At 44.4% G+C, this 18,562-nt stretch overlaps 1 protein-coding gene and 1 pseudogene across 3 annotated transcripts in view; one reads left to right on the top strand and one right to left on the bottom strand.

Annotated features, from left to right (window-relative positions):
• The first annotated feature begins 4,631 nt into the window (after nucleotides 1-4,631).
• Nucleotides 4,632-18,562, top strand: part of MGST2 (microsomal glutathione S-transferase 2) — a 37,447-nt gene continuing 23,516 nt past the window's right edge. For 2 of the 3 annotated variants that reach the window (XM_027567390.1, XM_027567391.1), the window contains exons 1-2: nucleotides 4,638-4,833; nucleotides 10,607-10,706. In XM_027567390.1, the coding sequence (XP_027423191.1) occupies nucleotides 4,776-4,833; nucleotides 10,607-10,706 (158 nt within the window). In that variant the 5' untranslated portion in view covers nucleotides 4,638-4,775. Of the gene's footprint in view, nucleotides 4,834-10,606; nucleotides 10,707-18,562 lie in introns of all 3 variants that reach the window. The other variant, XM_027567393.1, reaches the window with a different exon arrangement.
• On the bottom strand, nucleotides 9,214-10,213 carry LOC113875145 (annotated as a pseudogene).

Here is an 18,562-nt window from a genome sequence, read left to right on the forward strand (position 1 = left end):
CTCTGCCTCGGGCTTGTTGGTAGCAGAGAAGGCCAGCTCTAATGCCGGCAGGAGCCTACCATGTGCTGTTTTTAAGTACTTTATGAGTGAGTGAGTGAGTGAGTGAGTGAAGTTGCTCAGTCGTGTCCGACTCCTAGTGACCCCACAGACTGTAGTCTACCAGGCTCCTCCGTCCATGGGATTTTCCAGGCAAGAGTACTGGAGTGGGGTGCCATTTCCTTCTCCAAGTACTTTATAAATGTTACCTATTAATAAATCAATCCTTAAAGCAGCCCTATCTCATTTAAATTTCCCTTCAGACCTCATTAGCTCATCTTATCGAAATGAGTTTCAACTCCTGACCAAGGGTGTGTCATCCCTAAGTGTCTGGGCTGGGAGCCCGGGTGTTGGCTTCTGTGGGGCTGAGACACACCAGCTTTCCCACGGGCACTGGGCTCCCTCTAACTGAGCTGAAGCACGGGACAAGGAAGGGGCCTCATCTTTGTTTCATGGGAAGATGAATCTTATTATTATTTTTTTTTTTTTACTGTTTTTACTTTTAATTGCTTCACAATGTTGTGTTGGTTTCTGGCACACAACATGAATCAGTCATAAGTGTACATATATCCCCTCCCTCTTATTCCTCTCTCCCACCCCCTCCACCCCATCCTATCCCTCTAGGTTGTTAAAGAGCACTGGGTTGAGCTCCCTGTGTTACACAGCAACTTCCCGCTAGCTGTCTATTTTATACATGGTAATGTACATGTTTTGGCTTCTCTGGTAGCGCTAGATGGTAAAGAATCTGCCTGCCATTCAGGAGACCCAGGTTCAATCCCTGGGTCAGGGAGATCCCCTAGAGGAGGAAATGGCAACCCACTCCAGTTTCCTTGCCTGGAGAATGCCATGGACAGAGGAGCCCGGTGGGCTACAGTCCATGGGGTGGCAGAGAGCAGGACACCACTGAGCGACTGGCATTAACATTATTAATGTGTAGGTTTCAGTGCTACTCCCTCGATTTGTCCCACCCTCTTCCTTCTCCACTGTGTCCAGCAGTCTGTTTCTCTGTGTCTGTGTCTCTCTTCCTACCTTGCAAGTAGGTTTATCAGTACCATCTTCCAAGATTCCATATATATGCATTAATATCCGATACTTATTTTTCTCTTTCTGACTTACTTCACTCTGTGTAAAAAGCTCTAGGTTCATCCACCTCACTACAACTAACTCAAATGTGTTCCTTTTTATGGCCGCCTAATAGGGAAGCTGAATCTTTAAAGGGCAAAACAAGAGACTTCCCTGGCGGTCCAGTGGCTAAGACTCCATACTCCCAATGCAAGGGGCCTGGGTTCGATCTTTGGTCAACAAACTAGATTGCATATACTGTGACTAAGAGGCCATATGTGGCAACTTAATGTCCTGCATGCCACAACTAAGACCCTGCTGCTGCTAAGTCGATTCAGACTCTGTGCGACCCCATAGACAGCAGCCCACCAGGCTCCCCCGTCCCTGGGATTCTCCAGGCAAGAACACTGGAGTGGGTTGCTATTGCCTTCTCCATTGCGTGAAAGTGAAAAGTGAAAGTGAAGTCGCTCAGTTTCGTCGGACTAGTATCGACCCCATGGGCTGCAGCCCACCAGGCTCCTCCACCCATGGGATTTTCTAGGCAAGAGTACTGGAGTGGCTTGCCATTGCCTTCTCCGACAACTAAGACCCAGTGCAGCCAAATAAATAATAAATTAATATTTACAACATATTTATAAGAAGAGAATAAAGTAATTGTGTTGACAGACAGGAGGAGCTGTGGTAACTAGGTTCTGCAGAAGAAGCCACCGGTTGTGGAAGGACAGCTCTAGCGGGTGGTGTGGGGTGTTGCTCCGGCGATGGAGAGGCCCTGGATTGGTGTGGAGACCGCGTGTGCTGTGTTTACTATATAAAAATATTGACCTACTTTTCCCCTCAAGGGCCCTTTTCCTTCTCAGATTGTATATCCTAGTGGTACAAACTTCCAGTTATAAATAAGTCCTGGGGGATGTAATGGACAGAATGATGACTATAGGTAATAATTCTGTACTGTATATTTGAAAGTTGCTAAGAAAGTAGACTATAAAAGTTCTCAGCACAAGAAAAAACCGTAATTATCTGAGGTTGAAGCAGGAGGGAAGGGGGCAGGGAATAATCTTTAGAAAAACAACAGAGCCGTTGGATACGCAGAAACTGATTAGAACCCACGAGGCCCAACATGGCAGATTTGACTTCCAGTACAGTAAGTCCCTTGCATGTGAACAAGTTCCATTCTGAGAGTGCATTCATAAGTGTAATTTGTTTGTAAGTCCCACAAAGTTGGTCTAGGTACCTAACACAATCAGTTATATGATCAGATCAGATCAGATCAGTCGCTCAGTCCTGTCCAACTCTTTGCGACCCCATGAATCGCAGCACGCCAGGCCTCCCTGTCCATCACCAACCCCAGGAGTTCACTGAGACTCACGTCCATCGAGTCAGTGATGCCATCCAGCCATCTCATCCACTGTCATCCCCTTCTCCTCCTGCCCCCAATCCCTCCCAGCATCAGGGTCTTTTCCAATGAATCAACTCTTCGCATGAGGTGGCCAAAGTACTGGAGTTTCAGCTTTAGCATCATTCCTTCCAAAGAAATCCCAGGGCTGATCTCCTTATTGTGATAGGTTTATAATCCTTTTCATACAAATAATACATTAAACACACAAAAAATAAAGAAAATATTTTAAATCTTACAGTACAAACTCAAAAAGTACAATAGTGCAGGACAACAGCTGGCATACAGGGGCTGGCATCGAGTGAACAGGCAAGAAGAGTTACTGACTGGAGGAGGGAGAGGAGTTGGGAGATGGTAGAGCTGAAGGGTCATCAGTAATAGGAGATGGAGGGCAAGTGGCAATTTCATTCACACCTGATGTTGATGGCACAGGCCCTGGTTCCTTGCTGGGTTCAACGGTATCTACTCTCTTGGGAAAATGCTCCAGTGACGTCTGGGTAGTAGCTCTTTTCTCTCATCACAGATGACACAGTAGCAGCAGATTGCTTGCTGAACAGCTGCTGAAACCTTCGTGGCCTGCTCTACAGTCAGGTCTTGTGCCTCAGAAATGAACAATACCTCCTCAAACAAAAAAATTCTCCTTGCCCTTCCCTGCACCATGAATCTCTTGGGTTCTTCTGCTCCTTCTTCTTCCTCTTGTCTCTCTTCTCTCTGCCTCCAGTTCCACTGGGTCTTTATTAGTAAGCTCCATGTTCTCCTGTTTGAAAGTTCACAACTTGAAGGTTTATATGTAGGGGACTCATTATAGTCGCTGAGCCTCAATTATATGCTTATTGCAGTGCATTAGCATATGCTAATGACACACCCCCAGTGCCATGACAGGTCTGAGGCCAACCATGAAAGGCCAAAAATGGGTTCTGACCCAGTTCCTTCAAAATAGTTGGAATAATCCTCTCACTCATTAGCCTATGAAATTACCCAGCCCATGAAAACTAATCACTGTGTGTTTCAGGGCCTCTTGTCTTCTGAGATGGCCCACACTTTCACTATGGAGTGTGTTTCTCCCAAGGCCGTTCTCACCTTCTGAAATGGACTGCATACTGACCATGAGATGTCTAAATAAATCCACTTCTTACCTATCATTTTATCTCTCACTGAATTCTTTCTGCAATAAGACACAAAGAACCTGAGCTTCATTGAGTCCTCGGACCAGGTGTGTGAGCCCAGTGAAAAGACGGGATTCAAGTCTCCATCTGAGTTGTGCGGTTTCAACATAATGGATGCTAACCTCTGAAACTCCAATACTTTGGCCACCTGATGTGAAGGATGGACTCATTTGAAAAGACCCTGATGCTGGGAAGAGTGAAGGCGGGAAGAGAAGGGGATGACAGAGGATGAGATGGTTGGATGGTATCACTGACTCTATGGACATGAGTTTGAGCAAGCTCCGGGAGTAGGTGGTGGACAGGGAAGCCTGGCGTGCTGCAGTCCATGGGGTCGCAAAGAGTTGGACACGACTGAGCAGCTGAACTGAACATAAAATTTATTATGGAGATAATTTTGCAATAGACACATGTATCAAATCTATGTCCTACATCAGAAACTAATAATGCTATATGTCAATTATAACTCAATTAAAAACTTTTAAGGTCAGCATGATCACGGGAGAGTTAGGTGACAGTGGGAGGCAGCCTGGTTCAGGGCTTAGGCCACCTTTGGAAACTGCGCCTGAGTTCAAATCCTGGATCTGTTGTTTACTAGGGAATAAAGTTACAACCAGTTTAAATTACTGTGTAAATTTCAATGGGATTAAATAAAATCTCATACCTCCTCTCTTTTTCCACAGGAGGTGTGAACGATCTTAGAAAGGCCTTGGAGCCAGGGAGGGGACCAAGGGGCCCAGAGGTTGAAAGAGAGGGACTGGGAATTGTTTTTGAATTGGCCGAGAAGGTGGTTTGACTCAAGGTACTGCTGCTGCTGCTTGAGGGCTAAAGGCAGAGGTCTGAGCTCAGGGGACGAGAAACAGGTTTGGGAAGCCGCGCCGGATCCAGGTGAAGATCTTTGCTCTTTGATTGACAGCCTGGACCCGCCTGCCTTCCTAATTCCTCTTCCAGAGCAAAGGTCACGCAGCCAGTTTGAACCTCCGTTTTTTTCCCCCCCTCTTCCTTTCTCAGCTCAGATGAACCTATAAGGCAGGTCAGCGTTGCCAAATCAAAAGTCGCTCTTCCCCTAACAGGAACTATTCTGCAAATAGTTCTGTGAACCAGAACATTCCCTGGGAAAGATGGCAGGGAATTCGATATTGCTGGCTGCACTCTCTGTCCTCTCAGCCTGTCAGCAAAGTAAGCGTTCTGAAGTGGGCTGGTGTGTGTGTGTGTGTTACAGGGAGCCGGAGGGTTTGGGTTTGTAAGCGTCCTGGTGTGTGTGTGTTACAGGGACGGGGGAGGATTTGGGTTTGTAAGTGTCCTGGTGTGTGTGTGTGTTACAGTGAAGGGGAGGGTTTGGGTTTGTAAGCGTCCTGGTGTGTGTGTGTGTGTATGTGTGTTACAGGGAGGGGGGAGGGTTTGGGTTTGTAAGTGTCCTGGGGTGTGTGTGTGTGTGTGTGTGTGTTAGAGGGAGTGGGGAGGGTTTGGGTTTGTAAGTGTCCTGGGGTGTGTGTGTGTGTGTGTGTGTGTGTTACAGGGAGTGGGGAGGGTTTGGGTTTGTAAGTGTCCTGGGGTGTGTGTGTGTGTGTGTGTGTATGTGTGTTACAGGGAGGGGGGAGGGTTTGGGTTTGTAAGTGTCCTGGTGTGTGTGTGTTACAGGGGGGGTGGTTTGGGTTTGTAAGTGTCCTGGGGTGTGTGTGTGTGTGTGTGTGTGTGTGTTACAGTGAGGGGGGAGGGTTTGGGTTTGAAAGCTTCCTAGTGTGTGTTTGTGTGTATGTGTGTGCGCTACAGGGAGGGGAGAAGGTTTGGGGTTTGTAAGTGTCCTGGTGTGCATGTGTGTGCGTGTGTGTGTTTGTGTATGTGTATTACAGGGAGCGGGGAGGGTTTGGGTTTGTAAGCGTCCTGGTGTGTGTGTGTGTATGTTGTGTGTTACAGGGAGAGGGGAGGGTTTGGGTTTGTAAGTGTCCTGGGGTGTGGGTGTGTGTGTGTGTGTATGTGTGTTACAGGGAGTGGGGAGGGTTTGGGTTTGTAAGCGTCCTGGCGTGTGTGTGTGTGTGTGTTACAGGGAGTGGGGAGGGTTTGGGTTTGTAAGCTTCCTAGTGTATGTTTGTGTGTATGTGTGTGCACTACAGGGAGGGGAGAGGGTTTGGGGTTTGTAAGTGTCCTGGTGTGCATGTATGTGTGTGTGTGTGTTAGAGGGAGCGGGGAGGGTTTGGGTTTGTAAGCGTCCTGGTGTGTGTGTGTGTGTGTGTGTTACAGGGAGAGGGGAGGGTTTGGGTTTGTAAGCTTCCTAGTGTGTGTTTGTGTGTATGTGTGTGCGCTACAGGGAGGGGAGAGGGTTTGGGGTTTTTAAGTGTCCTGGTGTGCATGTGTGTGTGTGTGTGTGTGTTAGAGGGAGTGGGGAGGGTTTGCGGTTTGTACTCACTTCCTGATGGCCTGTGGGCTCTGCAGAGCACTCAGGGTCATCAGGAGACAGGCAGAGATTTAGAACATTCTAGGGGTTAGTTCTCCCTAAGTTCTCCCTCTGGGGCCATGGTGGGCCCTCCAAGCCCAGAGAGTCTGCATCATCTGTGGTTACAACCCACAGCCCTCTTTGACTGAACCTGGGCCAAATGGGCTCTAAATATTAATTAGGAGTGTTCCAAAGGGAACATTGTACCTTGCTTGCAAATCATGGCTGTGATTTCTTGAACCCTGTGTTTCCTAAATAAGCTGCCTAGGGCAGGTATGATTATCAGGTACAAAAAAAAAAAAAAAGTTCCTGCAAAAATATGAGCTTCAGATTAAGCAATTCATTCTAAATTTTAAAGCGCCTTCCCATTAGGATTATTCAGTATCCTGATCGCCTGGTTGAATAGAGGCTTTTTCTCCTCTGGGGTCACTTTTGCTCAATTCCTATTATTTTAGGCGTGTGCTTCCTTGGCATGCAAATTGGGGGAAAGTGTCTGAGCCTTGGCCGAGCAAGACTTTTTTATCAAGTGCACGTTTGTTAATTTCCCCCAGTGTGCTTGTACCAGGAAATGGGGTGGAGCTGTGGGCTGCTCCGCCCTGGGCACCAGAGGCACACTGGTTTAGGACACAGTCCAGCCTGCACGCACACTCAACGGGAAAACTTGCCAGCAAGTCTGTTTTTGTGAATTTATGAAAACATTATACCTAAGACACACAGTTTGTGGTTTGATTAACCTCTTTTCTGCAGTAAAGTAGAATGCTCATTGCCAACTAAGTATCACTTAGGTCTGAAGCTCCCTGTGCTGACCCTCTGGTTCACATAGAGCCACCCACACGTAGGCACTGTCCACCCCGCGCGTGCCCAGGTCCCAGCCCTGAAGGGGGCACAGGGGCAGGTCCACGGGTGTCCCCAGGCTGACTCAGCCTCTGCCTTCCCCACAGAGGGGCTCCGTTTGCTGGTGGGTGCCAGGGACAGTGTGAATTGCAGTGTGAAGTTCAGGCAGCTGGCTGGGAAGAGGAGACTGGGCCAGTGGTAGTTGGTGGTGGACTGGGAATGTTTAATGACGGTGGACAAGTGAGGGGTGGGAGAGAGAAAAAGGAGGAAGGGAGAGAGGGAGTTGGCATGAAGAACCAGAACTCGTTGCTTAGCAGAAGTCTGGTGTTTATGGAGATGGGACACCGCTGTGCTGTAGTAGAAGCAGCGGAAGGCTTGAAAACAGGCAGACTCACATCCTCCGGTCCAGCCACTTACAAGCTGGGTGCCCTTGGCCAGGAAATCCTGTCCTTCAGTGTCTTCAGCAAAGAGGGCTAGACAGGACACTGGTAGGGAGTGCCCACCAGGGTACTTGGCCCAGAGTTGGCACTCAGCGTGGTCGTTTCCTTGGCTGCTTCCCCACAGAGAGGAGTTTCTGCTGGATTGAGAGGCAGCAGAAGGAGTCCGGCTGTGGCCGGCAGCGCAGGACAGGAGGTCTTGATCACTTTCCCCAGCACACATGCGGCCCCCTGGAGAGAGCGAGGGAAGGGAAAAGACAGTCAAAGCCAAAGGAGCTCATTTTCAGTAGCTTTTAATCAACTCATGGGAAGGGGAAGAAACGGAGGCGCTCCAGAAAAAGGGGTGAAATAGCCTTTTCACCCTTGTCATGTTGCTCAGTGACAGCCATGGTCTCTCTGAAGGCCCTGACATGAGACCCCCTGGGACTGGAGCTGGTGCAACAGGGTCCTCCTTCCTGAGGGCGGGCGGGGTTTTTCAACCCCATGGACTGTAACCCGCCAGGCTCCTCTGTCCATGGCATTCTCCTGGCAAGAATACTGGAGTGGGTTGCCATGCTCTCCTCCAGGGGATCTTCCCAACCTAGGGATCGACTTCAGGTCTCCCATATTGCAGGCAGATTCTTTACCTTCTGAGCCATAGGGAAGCGATTGCTGATAGATAAATCTAGGAGCACACTTCTTTCCTTGTTTCCATTTTACACGTGGAAACAAAGAGCCTTGACTCCTATTTTCTCTGAGGTTTTGGACTGAGTTAAAAGCACCAGTAATAAGGTCCAGGATGGCCAAGTCTCAGTTTTCTCCTCCATAGATAGATTTCCAGCTGATGCCATGAGCCTTGGTCTCTCCAGATTTATGATAGCTTCACAAGGCTTAGCTCAGAGTCGGACACCATTAATGCCCAACCCCACTCTTATTTTTACTCTGCTCTCCTAGACTTCAATGATATGACTACAGTTTGAATGAGAAAGATACCAGTCCTAAGTGTCGACACACTTAGATGTTCAGCTATAGCTTTAAAGTCCTGATCAACCCTTTATTTGAAGGGTTGTCAGGACTTAGAAGCTATAGGGTTATTCTGAGGGGAATGAAGGGGAAGGGGAGTGGCCAGCTGTGAGAGCCTTACTTGACCAGGTCCAATACTTACTGACTTCTTGTTGGAGAGGAGATAGTACCATGTGTCAGGAGGAAACACGTGGTCCCTAAGACTGTCACACAGTGAGACACTGAAGCTGCACACTTAGTGTGGGAAAGGAAATTATTTTTAAAACATTAGCAGGTAGGAAAGGGATATTGAGGTACTGAAGTAAGGGAGGCCAGTATAGTGTTGGAGAAAACTAATGAGAAACTGAAATAATCTGGAGGAAATAATCTGAAGAGAAAAAAAGACCCCAGAAGTCAGTTCAGGGGTAAAAAGAGAGAGAGAGAGGACAAGAGGTGAGAGCTGTCGACAAGGAGGAAGTGTAGGTCTAAAGGAAAGAGGGTCACAGAACTGATCATCAGAGGCAGGTGATTCCAGGCATCAGGGCTTAATAATCTAATGCATTTTCCATGCAGCAAATGAAGGGTGAGAAAATCATAATTATTTCATAATGGGGAAACTGAGTCATTTAGGGAACCATCGTCCCCGTTTTCTTGACCCCCCTCACCTTCCGCCCTCCTCATCTCCAGGCAATTACTGATCTGCTTTATGTCACTGCAAATTCATTTGCATTCCTGAGAATTTGATACAAATAATCTTATACAGTAGTACCTTTTTTTGAGGGGGTGGGGTCTTGCCTCTTTCATTCAGCATAATTTTTTTGCTATAAAACATTTAAACATTCATTTGGGGGAATTTGATGCATTACCAGCGTATTACACTTGCGCCATCAAACTTGTAGCTTCATCGACATTAACTGGCTTGTTTTCATGACCTTGCTGAGGAATCAGCTGTTTCTGCAGAGGTTCAAGAGAAAGGCCCTTGGAGACGTGTGTGCAACTTCCTTTTGTATATCCACAAAAGTTTTATTCACTCTGTTAACTTTCTCATCATTCACAGTGTTTATCTCCTTAAGATCTTGGTAACTAGTTTTGCTTTATCTTTAACCTGAAAGCTTTTTTGGCTGACTGTGTGGAATACATGCCTGGACTCCTGCTCTCTTAGCTTGTCCTTGGCCACTCTCAGATTCTTGTGCAGCTGCTCAAGTTCCAGGTGATGCTGTCTGCACGCGCCTCATTCTGCGTAACTGTTCTGAGATTCACCCATGTTGTTTTGTTTATTACTAGTTCATTACTTTTTATTGTTGAGTGGTATCTTATTGTATGGATATACCACAAATTGTTTATCCACTCACTTGTTGATAGACATTTATGTTAGGGTTCTCCAGAGAAACAGAACCAATAGGGTACACATACACACTCTCACACATCTGTTTTAAAAGATTGGCTCTTATAAGAGTTGGGGCTAGAAAGTCTGAAATTTGCAGGGTCTGTTGCAAGACGGGATATTGCAACAAGAATTGGCGTTGCTGGGACTTCCTTTGTGATCCAGTAGTTAAGAATCCGTGCTCCAATGCAGGGGACATGGGTTTGATCCCTGGTCGAGGAATTAAGATCCCACATACCTCATGGTGTGGCAGAAAGAAAAAAGGAACTGATATTGCAGTCTTGGTCCAAAGGAAGGCAAAATTCTCTTCCACTGTGGGGGACCTCAAGCTTTTTCCTTAGGGCCTTCAACTGAATGGGTAAGGCCCATGCACAGTAGGCAGGAAAATTTGCTTTATTCAAAGTCTACGGATGTAAATGTTCATCACCTCTGAAAAATTATCTTCACAGCAGTATCTGAACTGGTGTTGACCAAACAACTGGGCACCATGGTTAGCCTTGTTGACATATAAAGTTAATTGTCAGCAAGTTGTTCCTAATTTTTAGCTATTACAAATAAAGCTATTATGAACATTTGTGTACAGGTGTTTCTATGATTTCATTTCTCTTGGGAAAATGTCGAGTCGTGGACTGACTGAATCATATGGTCAATATATGTCTAACTAAAAAATTCCAAATGGTTTTCCAAGGCGGTTGTACCATTTTACATTCCTGCCAGTGATGTATGAGAATTTCAGTTGCTTTTGCATCCTCAGCTGTCTGTCTTTTTCAGTTGGTACGATCTGACTTTTTAAATTTTAGACATTTTAATAGGTATATAGTGCATTTTACTAATAAATGATGATGTGCCACATTTTTAACGTTCATTCCTTTTTACTTGCAGGTTATTTTGCTATGCAGGTAGGAAAGGCGAGATCAAAATACAAAGTTACGCCCCCATCAGTCTCTGGGTCGCCAGATTTTGAGAGAATATTTCGTGCACAGTGAGTAATGCTTTTCCCTTCTGGAATATGGACCTGCCACATACACACAATTCCTAATTAGGGGAAAGATGCGCAGAGAAGATACGCCATTATAACAAGCTACTCTTTACGGCCAAGACCCTTCTCAGGATCCTTGAGGCTTGAAGTAATCAGTGCATGGAGTTTCCACCCACCCATAGTACAAATTCAGAGGATCCATTCATAGAAAAGGCTGGAATCTTGGAGGAGGGACTGCTGTATGTCTCTAAACATGGCAGTTTGGTCCAAGAGCCTGGAGGGGTCCCCCTGAGAGTTCAGTAGCCTCATGTTGGATTAGTTATGCTGTCCATTTTCCATCTAAAATCTTTATTTCTTCTTATCCACTTTGAAGCAGAGGCAAGTCAGTATTATCCTCTGCCAACGGACCATTTCCTGAACCCAGAAACCCGTAGTAATAAGGAAGCTATTTCATTGTATTCATAGTGTTTTTTTAAAATCATCTTGCGCTCCTTGTGTTTTCAGATCCACACAGAATGTTCCACCATGACTCTGCCTGATGCAAGATGCCAGGTCTCCCTTTATATTTAATTCCCCCAACCAAGTGCTTTTAAAACTGTTGCATATTTCACCATTTATGCACTGAGTGGCTCTTTTGTTAATACTTTGGGAATTTTCATCTTTGTTCATAACTGAGGTTGGACTATAATTTTTCTTTTTTTGTATGGTCCTTGCTTATTTTCATATCAAGATTATACTAGTTTCACAGAATGAATGAGAGAATTATTTTCTCAAAGAATTTGAATAAGATTGGAAGAGTGTATTCCTTCAAAGTTGTTAGAATTTGCCTATAAAGTGATCTAGACCTGATTTTTTTTGTGTGTGAAAAAAATTTAAACTATGAGATTTGATTTGTATAATGATAATGGAATTATTCTGGAGAAGGCAATGGCACCCCACTCCAGTACTCTTGCCTGGAAAATCCCATGGATGGCGGAGCCTGGAAGGCTGCAGTCCATGGGGTCGCTGAGGGTAGGACATGACTGAGCGACTTCACTTTCACTTTTCACTTTCATGCATTGGAGAAGGAAATGGCAACCCACTCCAGTGTTCTTGCCTGGAGAATCCCAGGGATTCGCATCTCATAGACGGCAGCACACGACTGAAGCGACTTAGCAGTAGCAGTAATGGAATTATTCAGGCTTTTTATTGTGTCTTGAATCAGTTTGGGTCAGACTAGGCCCTTGAGCTGACAACATTGGTCTCTTGTCCATCAAATTGCTCCAACGAGGATGGTACACACTATTCCCTAGGCTTAAAAATATGATGAATACCACTGGTAGTATAAGAGGTGCATAGACATGCTTACATTTTTTTTTAATCTGGTAATAATGTGTAACATGAGCTCTACCCTGTTAGCAAAACGTTGAGTATATCATACATTACTGTTGACTAAAGGTACAATGGTGTACAACTCTAGATTTCTACTGCTGCTGCTGCTAAGTCGCTTCAGTCGTGTCCCCAGACGGCAGCCCACCAGGCTCCACCGTCCCTGGGATTCTCCAGGCAAGAACACTGGAGTGGGTTGCCATTTCCTTCTCCAATGCATGAAAGGGAAAAGTGAAAGTGAAGTCGCTCAGTTGTGTCCGACCCTCAGCGACCCCATAGACTGAAGCCCACCAGGCTCCTCCGTCCATAGGATTTTCCAGGCAAGAGGAGTGGAGTGGGGTGCCATTGCCTTCTCCACTAGAGTTAGTTATTAATCTAACATGGCTGAAATTTTATACCCAAAGTATGATTTTAAATAACATTGAACCACATGATAAGGAAGTCATTTCCATTACCTTTGAATCTTTATATCAAGTGGAGAGTACGGATTTGGTGCTGATATGTCCCACATCCCAAAAGTAATATTTATTTTTTTTAGCAAGGTAATACATGTTTGTAGTCTGAAGATAAAGTGAGGTTACAAACCTTATAACAAGAAATAATTCTTCTTACCCCCAATCCATGCACAGAGACAGCCATTAGCACTTTTTTCCTTTTTTTTTTTTTACTACTTTTGGTATTTATTTCCATATTTCTGAATACTATGTGTTCACTGCTATTTATTGACTCAGAAATTTTCAGTTCAGATCAGTCGCTCAGTCGTGTCCAACCCCATGAATCGCAGCACGCCAGGCTTCCCTGTCCATCACCAACTCCCGGAGTTCACTCAGACTCACGTCCATCGAGTCAATAATGCCATCCAGCCATCTCATCCTCTGTCGTCCCCTTCTCCTCTTGCCCCCAATCCCTCCCAGCATCAGAGTCTTTTCCAATGAGTCAACTCTTCGCATGAGGTGGCCAAAGTACTGGAGTTCCAGCTTTAGCATCATTCCTTCTAAAGAAATCCCAGGAGATCTGAAGATCTCCTTCAGAATGGACTGGTTGGATCTCCTTACAGTCCAAGGGACTCTCAGGAGTCTTCTCCAACACCACAGTTCAAAAGCATCAATTCTTCGGCGCTCAGCTTTCTTCACAGTCCAACTCTCACATCCATACATGACCACAGGAAAAACCATTGCCTTGACTAGACGAACCTTTGTTGGCAAAGTAATGTCTCTGCTTTTCAATATGCTATCTAGGTTGGTCATAACTTTCCTTCCAAGGAGTAAGCATCTTTGAATTTCATGGCTGTAGTCACCATCTTTAGTGATTTTGGAGCCCAGAAAAATAAAGTCTGACACTGTTTCCACTGTTTCCCCATCTATTTCCCATGAAGTGATGGGACCGGATACCATGATCTTCGTTTTCTGAATGCTGAGCTTTAGGCCAACTTTTTCACCCTCCACTTTCACTTTTATCAAGAGGCTTTTGAGTTCCTCTTCACTTTCTGCCATAAGAGTGGTGTCATCTGCGTATCTGAGGTTACTGATATTTCTCCCGGCAATCTTGATTCCAGCTTGTGTTTCTTCCAGTCCAGTGTTTCTCATGATGTACTCTGCATATAAGTTAAATAAGCAAGGTGACAATATACAGCCTTGACGTACTCCTTTTCCTATTTGGAACCAGTCTGTTGTTCCATGTCCAGTTCTAACTGTTGCTTCCTGACCTGCATACAAATTTCTCAAGAGGCAGATCAGGTGGTCTGGTATTCCCATCTCTTTCAGAATTTTCCACAGTTTATTGTGATCCACACAGTCAAAGGCTTTGGCTTAGTCAATAAAGCAGAAATAGATGTTTTTCTGGTACTCTCTTGCTTTTTCAACGATCTGGTGGATGTTGGCAATTTGATCTCTGGTTCCTTTGCCTTTTCTAAATCCAGCTTGAACATCAGGAAGTTCCCAGTTCACGTACTACTGAAGCCTGGCTTGGAGAATTTTGAGCATTACTTTACTAGCATGTGAGATGAGTGTAATTGTGCGGTAGTTTGAGCATTCTTTGGCATTGCCTTTCTTTGGGATTGGAATAAAAACTGACCTTTTCTAGTCCTGTGGCCACTGCTGAGTTTTCCAAATTTGCTGGCATATTGAATGCAGCACTTTCACAGCATCATCTTTCAGGATTTGAAATAGCTCCACTGGAATTCCATCACCTCCACTAGCTTTGTTCGTTGTGATGCTTTCTAAGGCCCACTTGACTTCACATTCCAGGATGTCTGGCTCTAGGTCAGTGATCACACCATCGTGATTATCTTGGTCGTGAAGATCTTTTTTGTACAGTTCTTCTGTGTATTCTTGCCACCTCTTCTTAATATCTTCTGCTTCTGTTAGGTCCATACCATTTCTGTCCTTTATCAATCAAGCCCATCTTTGCATGAAATGTTCCTTTGATATCTCTGATTTTCTTGAAGAGATCCCTAGTCTTTCCCATTTGGTTGTTTTCCTCTATTTCTTTGCATTGATCACTGAAGAAGGCTTTCTTATCTCTTCTTGCTATTCTTTGGAACTCTGCATTCAGATGTTTATATCTTTCCTTTTCTCCTTTGCTTTTCGCTTCTCTTCTTTTCACCCCTATTTGTAAGGCCTCCCCAGACAGCCATTTTGCTTTTTTGCATTTCTTTTCCATGGGGATGGTCTTGATCCCTGTCTCCTGTACAATGTCACGAACCTCATTCCATAGCTCATCAGGCACTCTATCTATCAGATCTAGGCCCTTAAATCTATTTCTCACTTCCACTGTATAATCATAAGGGATTTGGTTTAGGTCATACCTGAATGGTCTAGTGGTTTTCCCTACTTTCTTCAATTTAAGTCTGAATTTGGCAATAAGGAGTTCATGGTCTGAGCCACAGTCAGCTCCTGGTCTTGTTTTTGCTGACTGTATAGAGCTTCTCCATCTCTGGCTGCAAAGAATATAATCAATCTGATTTTGATGTTGACCATCTGGTGATGTCCATGTATAGAGTCTTCTCTTGTGTTGTTGGAAGAGGGTGTTTGTTATGACCAGTACATTTTCTTGGCAAAACTCTATTAGTCTTTGTCCTGCTTCATTGCATATTCCAAGGCCAACTTTGCCTGTTACTTCAGGTGTTTCTTGACTTCCTACTTTTGCATTCCAGTCCCCTATAATGAAAAGGACATCTATTTGGGGTGTTAGTTCTAAAAGGTCTTGTAGGTCTTCATAGAACCATTCAACTTCAGCTTCTTCAGTGTTACTGGTTGGGGCATAGACTTGGATTACTGTGATATTGAATGGTTTGCCTTGGAAACGAACAGAGATCATTCTGTCGTTTTTGTCAGAAATTTTAGATATTATCAATTGACTTCCTTTTGTGGAAGAAAAAATTCCATGCTCCTCTGATTCTTCTTTTCCTCACCTCATCCTTTCTGTAAAGTTATATCACTTCATCGAGTTAAATCCATAGTCAATGTTTATGTTATTGTGATTAAGTAGATAATGTTCAAAGCTGAATCAAGTAGTTTACTATGATTACCTTTCCTTCTTGTGTAGTTTTTTGTTTATGTGGGGTTAATATTTGCCTCTTTATTTGCTTGCTTAGTTTCATCTTCATATCTTTAACAGAGCTGAAAATCCTCTAATACATTTAAATACATCAAGTAAGCTAGTAATACCTTGGAGTGGTTGGGTTTTTTTTTTGGTTTTTTTTTTGAGTCATTTGTGCTTGAATCTGTGCTTAGAGTCATTTCTGCTTGAATCTTCCATTTTTCTGCTCCAATCTGGAGGTTACACTTTAGGTCTGTTACGTAGCTGTCACCCCAGGATTTCCTGTCATTGTCCTAGGAACTTCCCTTGTACTCTACTGATTTGGGGGCTTCCCAGGTGGCACTAGTGGTAAAGAACCCGCCTGCCAATGCAAGAGACGTTAGAGACACTGGTTCTGTCCCTGGGTTGGGAAGATCCCCTGGAGGAGGGCATGGCAACCCACTCTAGTGTTCTTGCCTAGAGAATCCCACGGACACAGGAGCCTGGCGGGCTACAGTCCGTAGACTCGCAAAGAGTCAGACACGACTAAAGTGACTTAGCATGCACACTACTGATTTGGATCCCCCGTTTCCTGGATTTCCTATTAGGCTATTTATCTTTTATTTCTCATTTTGGTGGAGTATACCCTTTAGGCACTTTCTGAGAGAAGGGAAATGGTAGGTCTTGACATTTCTGAATATGCTTTTATTCTGCCTCATAGTTGATTGATGACTTTGTTAGGCATATATTTCTATGTTAAAAATCCTTACCTTAAAAAAAAAATCCTTACCCTCAGAATTTCAAAAACCTTGTTTCACTGTTATCTGATTTCCATGGCTGTTGTTGAGGTGCTCTGTGCTGTTCTGATCCTTTGTTTGGAAACTGTAGAAACTTGAAGGTCTTGACGTGATCCCTGTCCTGAGAGGTTATGGTGCTGTGCTGACTCAGCCAGAGGTATTTTTCTTCACAGTTGGTTGCTCAGTCATGTCTGACTCTTTGTGACCCCATGGACTGTAGCCCTTAAGGCTCCTCTGTCCATGGAATTCTCTAGGCAAGAATACTGAAGTGGGTTGCCATTCCCTTCTCCAGAGGATCTTCCTGAACCAGGGATCGAACCCCAGTCTCCCATGTTGCAGGCAGATAATTTACCACCTGAGCCACTAGGAAAGCCCTTATACTGAACCCTAGAGGAGACTCTTCGTAGCCTGAAAACTCATGCCCTTCTGTTCTTGAATATTCTTTAATATTATTTACCCCTAAATTTTGTCATCTTCTTTTCCCATTCTTTGATTCTTAAAATATATATAAGTTGTAAGTTGACCTCCTGGACGGTTCCTTTAGTTTTCTTTTATCTTGAGGTTGTCATCTTCTTATGCTTTTATTCTTTCTGGGAATTTCTCGAACTTCCAACTCTTAATTGATTTCAAAAAAAATTCAGATATGAATTTAATTCTTAAGGATTAATTTTTATCCTTTGACCTTTAGTTCTTGTTGTTATTGCAGTTACATCATTCCTTTCTTGTTTCATAGATGCAGTTTATTCTCTTATATCTGAGGATTTTAATGATATTGTTTAAAAAAGTTTTCCTTTATCATTACTGTTTCTTCCAAGTTCCTTCTTATTTGTCTATTTTGGCTGTTGTCTTTAATTTTTATTTGTTATTCACTCATTAAGTATCTTTCAAGCACCTCTATGTATTAGGTACTGTTTTAGTAGCTTGGGATATGATACTTAGACAAAGATCCTTGCCCTTCTGAAGTTTACCTTATAGCCAAGGAAGACAGAAAATAAACAATTAAGAGATAGTAACTTAAGAAAAGAATATATTGTGCAAGAGAGTGGTAAGTGTTAAGAAATACAAGAAAAAGCATCGCATGGACACATGGGTGTGGGTTGCTGGGGTGGGTTGCAATTTGAATAGGGTGGACAGTGTAGACCTGACTGATAAGGTGGCACTTGAGCAAAGACTTAAGCACGTGAAGGAGTTAGCCATGTTAACATGTAGGGAAGATGCTTTTGAGACAGAAGAAATAGCCAATGCAAAGCCTCTAAGTGGGAATGTGTCTGGTGGGTTAGCAAGGAAGTTAGTGCGGCTGAGAGAGGGAGGCAGCAGAGAGTGGTCAGAGGGAAAGCCAGAGAGGTGATGGATGGCCAGGCCAGGCATCCACTGAAGGCCAGGGCTAGGACTTTGGCTTTTTTAAGTGAAGTGGAAAGTCACTACAGGGTTTTAAGCAGAAGACTAACTTATATTTTAAAAGGATCTCTTTGTTTTGCCAAGACTATCTCAGGCATTGGTAGATGCAGGAAATTCAGTTAGGAAGCTACTGCAAAGATTCAGGCAAAGGGTGACAGTGACTTGAATCAGGAAGATAGAGTAGAGATGATGAGATATGACAGATGCTGGGTATATTTTGAGGGTAGAGCCAATAGGATTTCCTGAAATGACAAATATGGAGTGTGAGAAGAGTCAAGAGCAGCTTTCAGAGTTTTGGCCTGAGCATCCTAAAGGATGGACTTGTGATAAACTAAGAGAGAGAGGGCTGCAGGAGGAGCTGTTTTGGGGGAAACACCAGATGAGACTTAATGCGGCAGCCGTAGAGAGGCGTTAGACATAATGCTCTACTAAGCTGTATGGGTCATTTTTTATTGCGTCATCAACTGGCTAATACATTGTTGCTTACACATCCAAGCAGACATAGAGAGTAGATAGTTGGACATACCTATCTGCATTGTAGCAGAGAGCTGGAAATATAAATTCAGGAGTCATTGGCACATGAAGATGATTTCAAATCAGGACACTGGATGACATCTTTAAGGGAGTGGGTGTAGATAATGAAGAGGAGAGGACCAAGGACTGAACCTGGTGTGCTCTGGCCTGATGAGGCCAAGAAAACAAGGGTCCAGCCAAGTGATCCAAGCAAAAGAGATCCTAGAGGCCTTACTCAAATGTCAGGTCACTCTTGACTGGCTG

Source organism: Bos indicus x Bos taurus, chromosome 17 (assembly GCF_003369695.1).
Source record: "Bos indicus x Bos taurus breed Angus x Brahman F1 hybrid chromosome 17, Bos_hybrid_MaternalHap_v2.0, whole genome shotgun sequence".
NCBI lineage: Eukaryota > Metazoa > Chordata > Mammalia > Artiodactyla > Bovidae > Bos > Bos indicus x Bos taurus.